General features: G+C 39.4%; 2 protein-coding genes across 4 annotated transcripts in view; both read left to right on the top strand.

The window, feature by feature from the left end:
- DBT (dihydrolipoamide branched chain transacylase E2) overlaps positions 1-6,711 on the top strand; it is a 25,051-nt gene extending 18,340 nt beyond the window's left edge. Inside the window, exons 8-11 of the mRNA XM_019531026.1 lie at positions 1,339-1,416; positions 2,538-2,729; positions 2,950-3,021; positions 4,879-6,711. Of these exons, the coding sequence (XP_019386571.1) occupies positions 1,339-1,416; positions 2,538-2,729; positions 2,950-3,021; positions 4,879-5,046 (510 nt within the window). The 3' untranslated portion in view covers positions 5,047-6,711. The remainder of the gene's footprint in view (positions 1-1,338; positions 1,417-2,537; positions 2,730-2,949; positions 3,022-4,878) is intronic.
- Positions 6,712-10,004: 3,293 nt separating this feature from the next.
- LRRC39 (leucine rich repeat containing 39) overlaps positions 10,005-18,371 on the top strand; it is a 17,925-nt gene continuing 9,558 nt past the window's right edge. For all 3 annotated transcript variants that reach the window (XR_002100210.1, XM_019531035.1, XM_019531034.1), the window contains exons 1-7: positions 10,005-10,123; positions 11,877-12,093; positions 13,094-13,199; positions 14,650-14,806; positions 14,918-15,054; positions 17,578-17,723; positions 18,194-18,346. Coding sequence is in view for 2 of the 3 variants with exons in the window: in XM_019531035.1 (XP_019386580.1) it covers positions 11,942-12,093; positions 13,094-13,199; positions 14,650-14,806; positions 14,918-15,054; positions 17,578-17,723; positions 18,194-18,346 (851 nt within the window). In the remaining variant the exon portion in view is untranslated. The remainder of the gene's footprint in view (positions 10,124-11,876; positions 12,094-13,093; positions 13,200-14,649; positions 14,807-14,917; positions 15,055-17,577; positions 17,724-18,193; positions 18,347-18,371) is intronic.

Below are 18,371 nucleotides of genomic sequence, written 5' to 3' on the forward strand. Positions count from 1 at the left end.
GCAGCCACTTCTTGAGCAGCCGCCGGATCTCGGTGTCCACCTTCTTGAGGGGGGTCTTGGGGACCGCCGAGCCCCTCAGGACGAACGCGACGCGGGGGATGAGGAAGGTGTTCATTACACATGCAGAATAGCTAGAATCAAGCCACAGAAATTATTTCATCATCTTCATCAGTCTTACTACAATGTGTCTGCATCTTCATCTTATATTTCAAACATGATACAGTACTGTTTTTATTTTATTTTTCTGGTATTTTTATTGTATTTTTCTATTTTACTTTTTCTAATAACAGATATTGTTCCTTCAGGTAAAGAGCAAAAAGCTTTTGTTATTTACAGGCCAACTGTTTTCACTCATATTACCTTGGCAACCTTTCCTACCAGCTGCCATTATTGCAGTGTTCACCAGAAAGCTGGCAGGGCTGAAGATATGGCTTACTGTAAAGGAACTGTTAGAAAGGTTTTATGCTGAGAGCTAACAGTTAGAACAGTCATTCCCTCCTGCCACAACTTCTTCCTAGAAGATGAAGTATTCCTTGAGAGGATTATTCTGTCAATATATGGCCTGAAGTGTTACGCTGCCCTGGAGTCACTGGTTAGCTTTGGGACATCTGATTTGGGCCTTGACATGAGGAGTTGCCTTATCACTTAAACTTATCAAAAGCTGAAATCCTCTAATGTGATTACATTTACTGTACACAGGGAAAAAGAGCTTGATCTTTATTTTTTTCAAATATCTGTTCAACCTGCATTTAGGATTGCTGCATAACTAGCAGCAGGAAAGCTTGAAGTTGAATTCATTGGTAAGTGGTGCTTAAGAAGAAAATATTGGGTCTAGGAGACTGTGTTACTGTGTGTCAGCATCTGTTCCACAAAAGTAGCTCATTATAGTGGCTGGATCTTAGGAATCCTTTTTCAGAACAAGATTCCTGATGACAGCTAGAGTAGATGTTAAGAGATGTTAGTAGGCTGGAAGGGAAATCCAACTTCTTTATTTTTTTTATTCAGTTTCATCTTTACTTTTCATAAAATGCTTTTCTTTTTATCTGTCTTACTTACCTGGCCACCCCTTGTCCCCACTATGGCATGGGAAGAGCACCCACAAGTCTTCCACTTGCAAAATGCCAATGGAGCCTCATGTCCATAAGCTGGATCCAATGGTTTTGTGGGCCATTTGTTGCCAACCCCTGCTGTAGGTAAACATATGATTTGCATTCTGAAAATTATAATCTGTTTCTGAGGTATGCTCATGCTGCCTCCTTCTTTTCACCCCTGAGTCAGGCATTAGAATATTATGAATATATTAGCTCTGAGTAAATTTGTTTCTTTTATGTTTTACAGGCAGCTTCTCTGGCCTTATTGCATTATCCTGTTCTTAACACTTCTGTGGATGAAAACTGTCAAAATATCACATACAAGGTTTGTGAAATATTATGGAGATGCTTCTGTGCCAAAAAAACCCAGATATTACTGAAACCATCCAATTGTTAGGTAAAAATCAGAGCCCATAGTAACATTTCTGTGCAATGCTGGGAAATTATTTGTACATCAGGATCCCTGTCTAATGTCAGAATGGATTGACTGCAGAGTGTGAGATTTGATCTAATTTATGCTATTTACATAGCAGCAGCAGCAAAGACAAGCTATTGCTAGTGTATTGACACACTGGTCTCTTTTTCTCTTCTCTCCGACAGTAGACCAGGCATTCCCAGTGAAAAACCCACTCCCTCAAAACTAAGGAGGACAAGTATTTTGTTATGATGGCAATAGTTCAACTGTTCTAGCTGCTAATCCTGATTTAACACCTTTCTATAAAAGATCAAGACAAGTTGGATTTGCTGGTATTAAGAAAGGTGGGAAGTGTAATATTTAAAACAAAATACAGTTTATCATTTGGGTTCTTCTGTAGAAAACATTTTCTGTATTCAGTTTTGCATGAATTTATTTTAGTTCTTATAAAACCTGTGGGTTGATGCACAAGGTGTGTGAACCTCTTGTTCTTACATAAATGATACTGCTTAGGTGGCAGCAATGGAAAATTCTTTGTATTGTCTTTCCAACATGTCACTGATTTACATTTCATGTATCACTTTTCCAGAAGACTGAAGGACTTGCTAGTCTCTCTTTCCTTTCAAGTCTTGGTCTTGCTGTTGAGATTGTGTACACATAATAAAAAAAATAACAATTGGGTCCTCTGTTGGCAGATTCATTAACAAAATAGCGTGAGTTAAATCAGTCTTACCCTTTGCATTCAATCTATTCTGGACATAGGAACTTATATTTTCTAAATGTAGACTCTCCAAAATTAGTTTGGAGTTTGCCTTTACTATTCCAGGATTGGAAGGCAAATACTTGAGAGAGATGTCCTTAAAAAGTATAGCTTAGCATTCAACAGAAATTTCCCTGGTAAAAAAATACTAAGAACATTATATTAGGATTTTGTTTTGCATAAACTAAAACTTAATAATATTTTATCTTTGCCATTAATTTACATATAATTTATGATGAGTGAAAACTTATCATAGCTTTGTCTATTGTAGGCTTCTCACAATATTGGAATTGCTATGGACACAGAACAAGGCTTGATTGTTCCTAATGTGAAAAGTGTGCAGGTCCGTAGTGTGTTTGAGATTGCCTCTGAATTAAATCGCCTACAGTCCTTGGGTTCTTCAGGCCAACTGGGAACAAATGACCTCACTGGGGGAACATTCACTCTCTCAAATATTGGCACAGTGAGTAAAAAAAAATAGCACAAATGTTTACACCTAAATCTATTTCTTAAATTTATTTTTTTTTCCTTTACAATATATACCTAATATTTATTACTTATTTTTTCAGACAATTGTATTTTTTATTTGTAACATGCATATGACACAGTGTACAAGAAACATACTTCTACTTGAGATGAACAATTTAGAATTATTCTGTAACTCATTTTCCTTTCTTTTCTAGATTGGTGGTACCTATGCCAAACCAGTGATACTACCTCCTGAAGTCGCTATTGGAGCTCTTGGGAAGATGCAGGTACACTAAAATCTCTGTTATCCGGGATCCTTAGGGTAAGGGGATTGCCAGTTATGTAAAAACTCCAATTATCGGAAATAACCAGGCAGGGTTTTCAGATAACATGGAGCAGAGGTGGGGGAGGAGGGGTGGCAGCAGCCTCACACAGTGGCAGCAGTGCGGAGTGGTGGATGCAAGCTTTCCTCTGTGTACCCCCCACTGCGTCCAGCTGGCAGAGCCAGGAGTGGGAGGGGTGGTGGTGGCTGCTGCACATGGAGCAATGGCAGTGCAAGTTGCTAGATGGCAGCAGCAGCCACCACATGCATGCTTTCCCCTGCCCCCACTACCACCCCCCCACCCCCGCCGGTGTCTAGCCAGCCGGCCGGCCAGCCAAAAACTTTAATGTATTCCGGTTGGTTAAATACCGGATAGCAGAGATTTTACTGTATATTGATTTAAAACCAAGAATATAGATGGTTTGATGGGAGCAAAGTAAGACCCTGTTTACTGAAAATTTTCTATTTGACTTAAATGCTTTCAGTCAAAATATTATTTTTTGAAAGATACAAAGAAGCAATCTGTAAACTTTGTTACTGAAATATTACGGTGTTTTTTGTTTTAAGACTGAATAGGTTGAACACAGGCATAAAACATGTAAATAAAATATTTTTCTCAGTGGCCCAGGTTTGTTTTTCAGAAGCATGTAATATTTGCCTCAGTATTTTAACATTCCCTGCAGTGGCAGGGCACTGACAGCCCTCATCCCCTGCTTTACTTGTGGCAAGTGAGAGTACTTTTGATGTTTGGGGACAATAAGCCTCACTGTTGTGTGACAGGGTTGATTTGTATAGTTTTAGGAATGGGTTAGACAAGCACTTTTATGGAATGGTTTAGATAGGGATGATTCTACCTCAAGCAGGGGGTTGGACTAAATGGGGGTGGTCAACCTGCAGCATGTGTGCCACAGGTGGCACAGGCAGCCTGTGTGTTCCACATGACAGACTGCGGAGGGGCCAGCCAGCACAGGGCAGAGAGCAAAGCAGCAGATCAGGCAGGGTGCACAGGGCAGGAAGCAGAAATAGAACAGCAGACTGGGCAGTGGCACAGGGCAGGGAGCAGAAAGAGAGGCCAGTCAGGCAGCAGAAGGCAATTGGAGTGGCACTCAGGGAGAGTGAGCAGCTAATTTGTCCCATGCCTGCCAAAAAGTTTGATCTCCACTGAACTAGGTGATCTTCCAAGTTCTCTTCTGGTTCCACTTTTCTCTGATTTTTATCAATATGTCTATGTTTATTAATCTCTTGGCTTACAGTAATCAGAAAAAGTATGTGTGTGTGGAGAGAGGTGTTGTTATAGAACCATATTACCCTTGTGCAGAAACAAGTATTGGAGGGTTTCAACCCAGGAGAAAACTTGAAAAAAAATCCTTCTGATTTTTAAGGTTTGTTTAGTGAATTAGGAATTTAAACGATTTTGGAGCTTTGGATGGTTAGATGATTTAAAAACTTTAGCATGGACAACCAAATTAGCGCAAATAAACCCTACTTTTTCTCAGTGAATAATACTTTTTATGTTTTCCCCTGTGACCCCTTAAGATTTTAGGAAATGTTAGTAGGTAAGTGTCATTTGAACACCAACTGTGGAGGAGCTTCCTAAGAGGATATTTTTGAGTCAAGGAGGGATTTCTCAGTGAAATATGTCCAGAATGATATGTGGTGTGGCAGGTGGCCTGTGTGTTTGAGACCCCCTACACAAACAGTTGTGGGAAACTCTGTTCTATTAATGGAAATTCTATCGTGTCTGCTTTAACAAATGCCAACATTCATGCACTTATATAGTTTATCTTTAGTTTCCATTTTTCATCCATGTCTTAATTTCTAGGTCCTGCCCCGATTTAACAGGAAAGGTGAAGTATTTAAAGCACAGATAATGAACGTGAGCTGGTCGGCTGATCATCGTATTATTGATGGAGCTACAATGGCCCGTTTTTCTAATTTATGGAAATCCTATTTGGAGAACCCTGCTTCCATGCTGCTGGATCTTAAATAAAGAAAACTAATGACATAACGTGTCTTTAAACTTTGGGGATTGACATGAACATTATCAGAGCTAGCTATGCTAGCACATGTCCTTTGCTACTTCTCATACTATATGATTATGTTACATAGTTGAAAGGTTTCAAACACCTATGTCAATCTCTCAGTAACCTGTTACATACTTTTTAATCTAACTGAGTACAAGTTACTCTACATCACACTGTCAAACTGAATAGGTTTTGGCGTGCCTTTTAAATATGGTGGTGGGAAGTTATGAATATCCAACTCTGATTATATGTGCTGACTTCTGCTGAACTGACATTATTGACTGACAATTTTCTGTACCTCTACAGTACTTTTAAACTGCACAGAAAGGAAATAGTTACAATTATTCCTGTGTAGACATATGAGTTTATGTTAACGAAGTGAAAGGAGTATCACCAAGTTCCTAAAAGAAATTATGCAAAAATTAATGTGCAAATAAAATGCGTTTATGCTCCCATTGTAGATGTCCAATAAACTTTTTTTAATGGTGCTAGCTTTTCCTCTCCATCTTTCTTTAACTGTCTTGTACCTGGGGGGTTCTTAGCCCAGGTGCTCTATATCTAGTGGCAAGGGAGTTGTCAGCATCCTTAATGACTGGCTTAGTGCACAGTCTGAAAATATTTATGGGCATCCAACAGCTCTCTTTAGAACTTCTTTTTTCTTTTTTTTCCTTTTTTTTTCTTTTTATAGCACACTCCTCTGGGTTGAAAGTATTTACAGTTGCTTAAATATTCCTCTTATTAGAAATTTTTCTTTTGAGAAACCACTGCCTATGAAAGGCTGTCATGATTAAGTATCCTATTAGTTGTTAGGTTATGGTAATCATAAACAATGTGACAAGTGGAGGTACCATGGTATGAGAGACTGATGTGATACAGAAGCGGAATTAATAGAGCATCTGGCTTAAATTAATCATCTCTAAATTCAGATATAAGTAAGACGGCAGATAAGATTCACTTCCAGAACAGAGAGCAAACAAAAAGTCTGGTGAAGATGGGAAGCACTTATTGGGAAATGAGATACAAAGGCAACTGTTGTGCATACAGACTTTTCAGAGAACTTGAAGTTGCCAGAATAATGCAGGAAAAAGTCATGCATACAACAGTATTAATTTGAGGGACAAAAATGGAGATTTCGTAAGAGATTTCAGGTCTTTTCTGGAGGATAAATAGTGGCCAAATATCCTTGCAGCTGAGGTCCCGAGTTGGTAGACCAAAGTTACCTGGAAGCAAGGGAGTATGGTGCAAGATGCATGAAACCAGAGGCAGAATCTCTGGTGTACTAGCATAACTAGGACAGGGTGATGAGGATATGGAGTGGGAGGGAGAATGGAAAAAAAAACACTGCTGCCACAACCTCACAATTTTGCTGGTGGCACAGTGGCATCAGAAATTACCAATGCACCCATGTATTGTGGCTGTCCTGAGTACCCCACTACATTGTTATGCATCTGCTCTGGTGTCTGATTGCTAAGAGTCATCGGAGGGAAATTAAGTAGTGAAGAAAGGATATAAATTCAAGAATTGTAAACTACTACTCATTTTATGTAAATTAGCTTTTACAGATTTTAAGACAAAATATGCTTATTATTTATTCTGATTTTTCTGTTCTTAATAAAATTTGTCTAAAACCACAAAGATTTGGTTGTAATAGTTTTTTCTTTTATTTGAGATTTGTCATGCAGGCAGTTCTGAACAGGTGAAACAGTCTTCTTTCCCATGTGAGATTCCCTATCAAAAGGACACGGCTGAAAGGCTACTCTCCTATAAATACATTGCTGCTGGAAGGGCTGCAAGCCAAATAATGCACGTGTAAAGCTTATGACCATGGATAAGAAGTAAATTGAAGGGACTGAAGGTATGATATGAGGTGCTAGCACCTCAGAAATACTTTAGAGAGATGAAACCCAGCCAGCAGAAAGGAGGTGGATTTCTAGCTTTGTCTGTCACATCCTTAAAGGAAAATTCAGTATTTTTGCAGTCAACTGTAATTATGTAAGTAGCTTTTTGAAGAAGGAAGGAAATTAAGCATTTAGTGACTTGTACAGATTGAAGAAAAAGCTTCAAGACAGAAAACAACACAGTATCCCTATGAAATGATATTGGAAGAACTTTGGGGTTTTAAAGGATTAGTGATGGATGTGTCCAATTCTAGTGTGTCCTGTATTGGTAATGACTGAAAAATCATTGCCACCAGATGAGATTATGATTTACTGGACATGTGCTCTTATGAGCAGTCTCAGTAAGAAGGAAACACATTAGTGACTTCTGCTCCAAACAGTGGTCTGTGATTACTGCTGTGCATGCCTCCAACCCTACCTTCTAAAGGAGGGTGAGAGTGGTGGCATTGAGTATTGCCATTCCTAATTTTTTAGGGACCCAGTTCCGGGCTTGGAATTAATAAACCTTAGTTCCCTATACAGTGAATGGGATTCACAACACCAGCTTGCTGTGACTTGGCTAACAGAAAATGTTGAAGAGTATAACTGAAATCCTGCCTCTTTCCTGCACTTAGGCATCTATCAACAACTTTGAGTTATGATCCTATGTGATGCTCGGATTCATAGTCCAAAACTGCTTCCCGGTCCTACTTGTCTGCTTCATCCCTCTGGGTACAGATAATCGTGCTTTTGAAACACAGCTGGTAGTGGTGGTGCCGGTGCCCACCTTTTATTTATATAATATAGCAAGTATGATGCTGAGATAACCTAGGAGACCTGCATTAAGTGCTCTCCTGAGCCCAACGGTTCAAAACCACATCTTGCTTCTACAAGTAAGGTATAGGGAAGGCTGGGATAGGATCTCTAGGCCTGCTTGAAATAGGGCCACTACATCGAAAGAACTCCAAGATTCATGGGGCCAGAGGTAACGAGCAAAGGGAAGCCTGACAGTAGCACAGTGAAGGAGACACCTGAAAGAGGAAGTCCTGGGTTCCAGTCCCTGCTCCCAACACTGTTTATGTATTTTATCAAATGACCAATGCAAAACAAGTTGTACTGGGGCAGTGACAGGAACCCAGTCCAAGCTGTGCTCAGATCTTGAAGGATCTGTGGGTGGGGACCATGTTCTGCTGCTTCTCTTGAGAGGAAAGCAGGAATAAAAAAAGATAAAGCTGTTATAACTCTATTTACTTCTTTCTCCAAGTCAATATTGACATCTGGATTTGGATAATGTCCAAACAGCATTGTCCTCCGTGATCTCCTCTAAAGCTCTTACAGAGAGAAGAGCTGGCTGGATGGAAGCCTGCAAGGGAAGAGAACCTCATTTCTGCATGCCCCGTCCCCTGATCCTGAAGAAGTCTTTATTTGGAGATGTTAAGTCTTTGTCATTGGGTTCACTCTGTAAGACATCACAACCCTTTATTTCCCCTCGGATTGTGAAATAAGATAACGGCTGTTTGCTCTTAAACTGGCTTTTCCTCCATTCTATAAGATCCAGAATACTACAGCAGAAGGCAGAGCAGGGTAGTACCTTAGATACTAACTTTTTCAGAAAGGCGTGAGCTTTTGTAGCTGACAGCCTACTTCATCAGATACTATGAATCATAGGCACCTGGTGGGGGGGCACATGCCTCCCCCCCCGAGATTGGTGGCCACTGCCAGCTTCTGCAGGCAGTTGCTGCTCACCACTCCGCTGTTGCTGGCTTCTGTGGGCGGTCGCTGCTCACCCCCTGCTGCCACTGCCGGCTTCTGCAGGTGGTTGCCACTTGCTACCCCGCTGTTAACCGCTGCCCACAAACTGCCCCTCCCAGTCTCGGGAGACACCAGTAATCCATGCTGTGAATGGATGTCATTAATAACATCTGATGAAATAGGTTGTTGCCTGTAAGTGTAGGCCTTTCTGAATGAGTTAGTCTATGGTGCCACTCTTGCCTTCTGACTGATTTAAGACTAACACAGCTTAACAGATGGTCAATAAAAGACAGAAGACAACAAGATTCCTGGAAAAGCAAGTGATTGACTGGGAATGAGTTAAGGCACTGGGCCCCTTATGGCAGTGTTTCTCTACCAGGGTGCCATGGCGCTCTGGAGTGCCGTGACATCTTAAGTTTACTGTGGGGTGCTGCACAACGTTAGCACTGTTATTTGATTGACACGATTAAACCCATAATTTTCATATAGGAAGCCACAGTGTTAAAAACCTTCTGACCTGTTATAGGCTTTCTGAGTTTCACACACCAGGAGAGTTATTCTATTATTTTTCCGTAGTCAAAAAAAGAGCGACAACTAGGGGTGCCTTGAACCTATCTAGGGGTGACTCAAGTCTAAACCACTACCTTGAGGGCATATATCTGACCCCAAGAAGTTTTCTGTGATTTACACTACTTTCAAGCCAGCTGTCTTTTTGAGGATGAAACTCCCAGCCCATTCTAATCCATGCTCACAGCAATGGAGCAGTTCAGAGGAAACCCTCCAGAATTTAGTCTTCTGTATGGAGAACTGTATGGGCCCTTTATGCATATTATTTGTGTGAAGATTCTTCATTATTCTACAGCAGAAGTAGTGAGTAAAGTGAGTTTTTTTTAATCCAGTGCTGCCTGATTAAAAGTATACTAGTGCATGTGACCTCTAAATTACTTTATGATGTTTTTTGTTTTCATTAGTCAAGCACTCTACTGTTAAGTTGGTTTGTTTGTATTGTTATTTTCAGCAAAACACTGCAAGTGCGGAGCAAACAGTTGTCAGATTTAGTGTGTTTAGATTTGTTACCAGGCATTATATGGTTCTTTTTGTTCCTAAATTCTGATGATTGGTTTATTCCATAAAAAATTTATAGGGTCATGCTCACATTCTGAAAACTAGGAAGACTTTCAAAGTGCTAAATGCTCCAGGGCTTTGCAAACCAGTCCCATGTGATACTTGCTATTCTCAGCATAGGTTAAAATTAGAACTAGGCTGGCATTACATTTCAATTTGCTGGAGTCTGTGTGAGAGTTAAATGGTGCTAGCCATTTAGCCAATACAGCCAAGGTTTATAACTTACCTTTGCTCTTGCATGGAAATCGATGAGTCATGGAAAAATCTGTGAATGCATCAAGTGATTTAGGTAAGTTCTTAAATGCTTCCTTAGGGCTGCAGGTTAAGGTTAATGGGAAATGTGGTTGTTCAGGAGTAAGTTTGCAGCTGTTTGGCAATGAAAATTGGGACTGTGCTTTTAAATTTCTAGTTGTTCATGATCACTCTGGTATTGTATTATCTTCCAGAAAGGGTAGGGACAAGAGGTTCTGGTTTCAGCTTTTGCAGTAGTTTTATTGTTACATAATTATATTTGCTTGAGAACAAAGGTTTGCAGTCAGGGCCTCAGGTATTTCATGATTCTAAAACTGTGGGAGTTTTGACTCCCCACCCCAGGATGGTTGTATATTTGAGGATCTAGATTTTCATCAAAAAAGAAAGATTTATTGATTTTATGGTTCAAATATTTTCAGCAGCAGTAGCAGAGACTCCATTCAGGGACTGATGTTCCATTGTGTCAGGTATTGTACAGGCATATAGAAAAAGCCAGTTTTCTCCAAAAGCTTTAGTATTAGAAATAGGAACCGAATGCTAAACTGCTGGAGTGTTGTCTTTGCCAACTGCAAACAGCCTTAAATAGTAGCTGAGAACTATAAGTAAGCTGATTTATTTCGATAGGTTGCTTGCCCTGAAGTTGAATTTGCCCTGAATGCTAATTTTGTTTCTGTTGTTTTGGTAGAAACACTTGACTAATGTATGTAGTCAGCACAGTTGGACACTGGGATAAGAAGTAAATAGCTAGTTACTGGTAAAGGGTATTGATGTGGAAATTTAATCTCAATGAGAGAAAGGAAAGATATAATAGAAATGCTTATCAGTTTAAACACAGAAAAATCCAACTACCACATAGTCATTCTAGTGCTACAGCTGGTTTGTTTTTAGCATGTTTAAAGGCCCAGTTAAAGGAAAAAACACGCTGAGAGACACTGTTTTAAAAATATGACCCTACACCAACCATGGGAAGAAGATTATCTTGTTGTGAAAGAGTTCTTCTAACGTATATAGTGGCTAGCCTTTCTACCTGGCTGAAACACATTTCAGATTTTCAGACAAGAACATGTTTGAGACAGTGATGTCTTTCTTCCTCTCGTTCCCCTTCCTTCATCCAATATTATGCTTTTATAATAAAAAACTGAGAGGCAATATTGAAATCGACTGCTTTTTATTGTATTTATGGTTCATAGTTCTACCATGCTGTTGAAAATCTGCATGAGCTTGAAACAACCCCAATCTAGCCCTCTAGACTTCAGGAGGATTAATATTAGATATGGGTTGCTTGATTTCAGCCCTTCTTCAGAATAGAAAGTTCAATCAATACAGTAATGGCTGAGGAGAACTCTTCCAGATTGGAGCACAGGAATGCCCAGGTATCTTTTCTAGCAGTAGCTAAAACCAAGATGATAGGCAATTATGTATTAACTCATGCAGAGAGGATATGTCTTCCTAATCTTAGGCAAACAGTATGCCTAAAACTTATGCCCCTAAATGTAGGGGTTTCAATACCTTATACTTTTTATATTACTGTTGATAGTCTCATCACTTCTATCATTTTCTCCTATTCTCAAATCTTATTAAGGCCTTGGATTCAGTGCTCTCTAGTGGCAGTGATTTCCACAGGCTAACTCTGCATTTCAACTTAATGAGCTGTCCCTTTGCTTTTGTATTACAAGAAGAGATGCTGGTAATTAGAATATTAAGTTTCTGAGAGTCCCATCAGCTCTTCACAGTGGTTGTGGTTAACAAAATAGGCAGGGTATTTATTTTATATTCATGTCTCCTTCCAGCACATGCAAATAATATGTGAGATTGTAATGACGACAATGAGTCTGATACTCAAAACCAGATACCTATGACTGAACTGGAATGTGTAAGAACCATGACTGAAACTGCACTTTGCACTGGTACGTTCACTGCAGTAAAGATGCTTTGGGAAGTGAGAATTCAGAAAATAAATGAAGAACTCCAGAAGGAAAAGGAATTCAGACAGAGGGCTGTAGGAAGGTATGTTCATCATAAGTCTGCAGTAAATGAGACAGTAAACTGTTTGTTCAAACATGGGAGATTATGATTTGTCCTTTTGGGAGCATCTGGTTCCATGATCCTCATTCCAGAAAAAATCTTGTTCAAGGGAATCTGATCAGTTCTTCATAGCATTATTTTCAATTGTAAGTAAAAAATTAGTACAGCTGCAATGGTAATTTTGACATATATATCAAACTATAAAAGCTCCTACTGTCTTAATATGCTTGTCATACTGTAAGAACGTTCTAGTTTGTTGTACAGTACATCAGTCCTTATTGGCAAGTGCTCTCTCTTTGAAATATTCCCCATTTAATGCTCAGAATGATTTTGATCTTTTATTATTGGGGATTAGTCTGTTGACTTGCATAAGCTTTAGATGGTTTCAAGCTGACTTCATATATATTTTAATTATAAAGGATTTGACTCTTCTTGACCTTTTGTGATAAAGACCACAAACATAGAACTGATCAGGTTTCTGTTTGTGGATGTACAGCTTATGTTGTAGGACTGTGGAGTTGAAAAGACTAAGGAAGTTGTTGTCCTCGTCCTCATACAATTGTTTTCTATTTAGAAATAACCCTTAAAAATTAATTGTCTTTAGGACTTTCCCCCATTGTGTTTTTTTTTTTTTTTTTTATGCTGTCCAGGATGAAACATTACAAAAGCGGATGGAAGAAGTTATATGCTTTCCATAAAATAAGACTGTGCAGATCTGAAGTGCAATCACACAGAACTGCAAAATGTTATTAAGTTACTGTAAATAGAAGTCCTGTAAATTATCTAAGCCAACCATTGCTACATATCCAACCTTAAACACGCAGAGTGTTTACTAGCATCCACTTAAAAAAAAGTATTTGTCTGACTTCCATGGAGGCTACTAGACAAAAACTTATCTCTTTGCTATTCCAGGGAATAAAAAGTAATAGTAAATACTGCTCAAATTTAGAGCTGAATGACAGAAAGAATTTTTGTTTTGTAGACTTGCAGTTGTCTGGGAGGAGAGAGTGACTTTAGCCAAGCTCAAAAAAAAAGTAATTTCTGAAGATGGAAGAGCTATTTTAAAGATAGAAGAGGAGGAATGGAAGGTAATATTTAGCCTATTGTTTGTTTTGAGTGGGTAGATAATTAGACAACTAAGTTATTTGACATCTAATCCTAGCCAATTGTATTCTTTTCCCTCCATTAAGTGTCAGTAGTGTGCTCTGTACTGTACAGAACACACAGGACAAAGCAGGAAGAGTAGAATTACCACTGTCAAAATAGTCAAGCCTGTTTTATTGAAAACATACTTTAATAATGGAGTACTGAGTACTAATTTTTTAACTAAAAATATCTTTCCAGCTGGGCAGGAGCATTTGGTTGAAGTATATCTTGTGGATTAAATTACAAAGTATTTGTACCAGATTTGTAATGTACCAGAACTACAGAGACACTGGGCAAAATCACCAAGGTGCCTAGCAGCTCTCAGGCAGCAGAACTACTAGTTCTACTGCATGGAAACCAGGCAGCTGCAAAGTAAATGGTAGATGCTGCCACTCTTTGCAGGCTGCAGAGCCAGTGTTGCCTGTGCTAGCTTCAGAGTCCACTGCAATGAAGAAGGTTTGAAGACTTATGGCTGAACCAGCTCCACAGGAAGTCATTGGGAATCTTTTTCTATTGACTTTAATGAGAGTTAAATAAATTGCAGGCTAGTGGGGAAGTGGCTTCAACATCCAGTGTTGCCTACTTATCTACCCAGAGCAGTGAATTTCAAACTATCTTAAGAAACCTGTTGTAAAAAATTGCTACATTTCTAAATAACCATGTAAAAGTTATATTTTATCCATTTTTTAAATGCATTTGAAACCTGCTCTGTGATTAGTTAAATATTCCACTTAACACATGCAAAAAATCCAGCACTACTTTCATTTCAAACTTTTGTTTTGGTTCTTGGGTCCTGTTACTGACACAGCACTGTAGGTATCAAAGTCCTGGATACAAAGACTGCCACACATTACATTTAAGACACGGTTAACCAGTTAATCAGTTAATCAAATCTTAAATTGTGACCATTATGTCAATCAGTTAATGGTGTGATAAAACAAGAAATAAGCCACAATGTTATTCCGCAAAAAATATGCGATGACTTTGTGGCTCGTTCCTGTCATGCCATTAGTTGAACTTGTGGCTAGGCGCCCTGTCAGCTGATGGGTCTCCCAGCCGTGAGAGCACATGGTGTGTGATCCCAGCTCCCTCTGCACCAGCAGTAAGGCCTAATGGGATCTGATGCATGATCCCACAGTCATGACTCCTGCCATGCATGTATGGCATGGTAGGAAGCATTATTGCATGGATTGCATATTGGATCCCATCACACCTTTACCTGCATGTCTGGCAGGGGTGTAAAAAACAACATTGGTTTGTTGGTTGGTTGGGGGTTTTTTTGCTTGTTGTATAGGCTGCATAGGCAAAACATCTATAAAAGTGTTTCTTCCCCTTACTCATTCTGTATACTTAGGTGGAATGTCCTTCTTTTTCCCCCTACCGTCTGTTTAGACACTACCTTCTTGCTTACTGAAATTAAACCACCTCCAGGAATGGCAACTCCATAGAATTAGTTTGATGAAGATCCCTGAATTCATTGGAAAGTTTCAAAGCCTCATTGTGCTGGACCTGTCCCGAAATTCAATTGAAAAGCTACCAAAAGAGATTGGTGAGTTGTACTTAAAGCCACTTCCTTAACTGGAGTCAACACAGTAGGATTGGATTTGGCCAGATGTGATAATTATTCAGGTATATTCTCTTTGATTTGTGTCCTGTGCAGGCCAGCTGACTAACCTCCAAGAGCTGCTTCTCAGCTACAATAAAATTAAGTCTGTTCCTAACGAGTTAAGTCACTGTGTCAGCCTGGAAAGATTGGACCTAGCTGTGAACAGAGATATCTGTGACCTTCCTCTTCAGGTTTGAGAAAAGCAATTTTATTTATATACTGAATGTTTTCACTGCCTAAAACTATTATTTTCATGGAAAAAATGAACTTTTCCTTTTTCTGTGACTTTAAAATGATATGGTACATTTAATCTGTATGGAAACTCTTGCATGAAGTGTCAAACCAGTGCTTGATTCCACAAATACTCAAGCCTTTGTGTTATCTGTATTTACATGAATATTCAGACTGAAGCAGTTGGATTATTTGTATCAGAAAGATAAGTATATACACAGATGTTTGAAATAATGGAGTTTAATTCTGTCCAGATCAGTTGCCTTATAGAGTCAGATCCTCTGTTTATGGATGTTAGCTTAGATTCATGGCCTTTAATGAGAAAACACTGATTGACAGGAGATGGTGATTTGGCTCATTGTCTTAATCATGACCTCAGGAGAGTTGCATTTAAGGGTGAAGCCATAGTTCATTCTTCCATCATTCAATTATTGGTCTCCTAGCAGGGGCTACTTTTGAAAGTGACCTGTGATGCAGACAGCTGCTCAAAAGGAGCTGGACTAACTCCATTGACAGAGGACCTTGAAAACAGTAGAGAGAGTAATAACTTGGTCTCTATTTACCCAGCCTTAATCTGAGTCACTGACCTCAAGTAAAATATCAAACATCATAGTCCTGACTGGGGTTAGAGATGTTTATTGCATTGCAGAACTGTGTCCATTTAATAAACCTGTAAAACCCAGTAATGACCAGGCATTGTTAACATAAAATATCAAATATTAACCATTCTAAAATGATGTAGCACAGATCACACAGTTTCATGAAGTCAAGGGAAGGTATACCATGATAAAAAGGGTTCTAGGATTCTGGGCCAGTTTCTTATTTGCACTGAAGCAATGAAGTACTGTCAAAGGGCCTGAGTACGTAGTCCACAGAGGGACTCAGGTCCCAGGAGAGTGAGTGCTATAGTCTTTAACTGCTAGATATGTAGCCACCATAGTGAAATCCAAGTGCTAGGCATCTAGGGTATGTCTGCATTGCATACTGTGCTGCTGGTAGAGATGCAGAGAATGCCTTAAATGACCTAGCTCAGGATCTGGAAGCAGTATATCTGCATTAATGTGGAGGTCTGCTCAGACTAATTTACCCTGTTTCTCAGCTCCACATGTAAGGCAGACAGATGGGCACTAAGAATGAGATCTACAAAAGTCAGTAGTATGGCAAGCAGTCACTTAAATTATCTTTACATGGTACTGCATTGTGTCAGGTGTAGGGAATTTTAATGTCAGAAATGGAGGGCATCTAGGGGAGTGATTCTGAAAGGGTGCATTGTGAGATCACAGTGCGAGATAAATGCTGTCCTCCCCTGTCCAGCATCCTACACCTGCCCTAGCTACTCCAGCAGCTTCTCCTTTTGGGGACTACTGCCTTCCCCTACCCTTTCCTACCTCCAGGTAGACCCTGTGCTGCACCCACACGATCCCAATGGCACACACTGTTGAGAGTGGATAGGTGGCCACATAAACAGAGTGGCACTTTACAGGCCAGTTTGTTTTCTTCTCTCCTCCCCAGTGAGACCCTGAAGGAGCAGCCTCAGCAGCAGGGCCTGGCCTTGCCCCCCTGAAGTACAGAGCAGGGGTCAAGCCATGAAGAGAGCAGAATGAGGTTCTGCCTCCATCACCCTTAAGTGGCACCAGTTAGATCAGTGATTCTCAACCTTTTAGCCTCAAGACCCCCCTCCATATTTCTTCTGAATTTAGATCTATCTCAGTGATTTTCAACTGGGGTGCAAAATTCAGAGGAGTTATGGGGGGAGGAGGGGATCTTGTAGCTAAGAAGGTTGAAAACCACTGGTCCAGAGACTAATCTTTTGCTTAAAGAAAAATGTATTTGCTGCCATTTTTTTTAACTGTACCTCTCAGCACTCGTGTGATTTCCTCTGGCAGGGAAATGGAATGTATTATATGTTGTAAAAAAAAAATCATATTCACCTTTCTGGATGTAAGAGCTAAGTGTGCTGCCAATTGTAATGAAGAAAAGCATGTGCCCAGGGTATAAAGTCTTCGGGAAACCTTGCTTTAGGTCTAGGTAACCTTTGACAGAGGGGTTTAAACAATCCATTGATACAGATCAGATTCTGACTTTTCCAGGCTATGTTAGCTGTGACACTCTTTTCTGCTATGCATTCCAGGAAACATTTTAACATTTTTAAAATTGTTTTGTTTTTTGACTAAGATGGCTAATTTGCAGTTCTAGGGCCCTACTGCATGTTCAAATTGAAACTGGATAGAGAAACCAGCTAGAGTTGTTACACATTTTCAAGCACTAACTTTGTAGCTGGCTGGCCCTTCTTATAGCTGGATAGTCACTTTTACTGTATGATAATTACTTTCCACATGTGCTTGGTCTAAATTTATTGTGCAATTAACTAGTCGATTGCATAACATATGTAACGTAGCAGGGGCCTCAGTGAAATCTCTTGCTTTACAGTATATGCAAAGGTACATTACAGAATATTAATAGAAGACTTTCCTTCTTTTTAGCTCAGTAATCTAAAGAAACTTTACCATATAGATTTGTGTATGAACCAGTTTACTACCATTCCTTCAGCTCTCTTGAACATGCCAAGTCTAGAATGGTTAGATATGGGCAGCAACAAACTTCAGCAACTTCCTGACACTATTGACAGGTAACCCCTCTACTCCCTGCCTAGCCCATCTTAGCTTTAATTCCATTGCACTGAAAATCTAGTTATTCAGTTGTTACAGAATATTATCAGGCATCAAAGTTTACAACAAACTGAAACCAAGCAACATTGGTGTGTACTTTTTTTCTAAAATGGAATATTCTGCTTATGCTGTTAACATAGCAGGAACATCTCAAACCAGAATTTCATTATAAACTACTGTTTGGTGTGAGAAGTAAAATTGTATAGTATTACAGTTTAATTTAGTCATTGACAAATCATTACATTCATGTAATCAAGTTAAATTGTTTTGCTATCTAAAATCTCAACTAGCAGTTTAATTGAGCATTACTGTATTGTGTGAGAGAGAAATTATATGACATGGGAAATGAATCAATTCCTTTATAATAGTGGTTAATCAAATTATATTATTTCCTAATACTATATTAATTACCTGTTCTCTATTCCTGCAGAATGGAAAACTTGCATACTTTATGGCTCCAACGAAATGAAATAACCTGTTTACCAGAAACCATCAGTAACATGAAAAACTTAAGCACTCTTGTCCTCACCAGCAACAAACTCCAGAATATTCCTGTTTGTATGCAGCATATGACAGATTTGAGGTAAAAAAAGAACACGCCCCCCCCC

Source organism: Crocodylus porosus, unplaced genomic scaffold (assembly GCF_001723895.1).
Source record: "Crocodylus porosus isolate Cpor-Errol unplaced genomic scaffold, CroPor_comp1, whole genome shotgun sequence".
NCBI classification, from domain to species: domain Eukaryota; kingdom Metazoa; phylum Chordata; order Crocodylia; family Crocodylidae; genus Crocodylus; species Crocodylus porosus.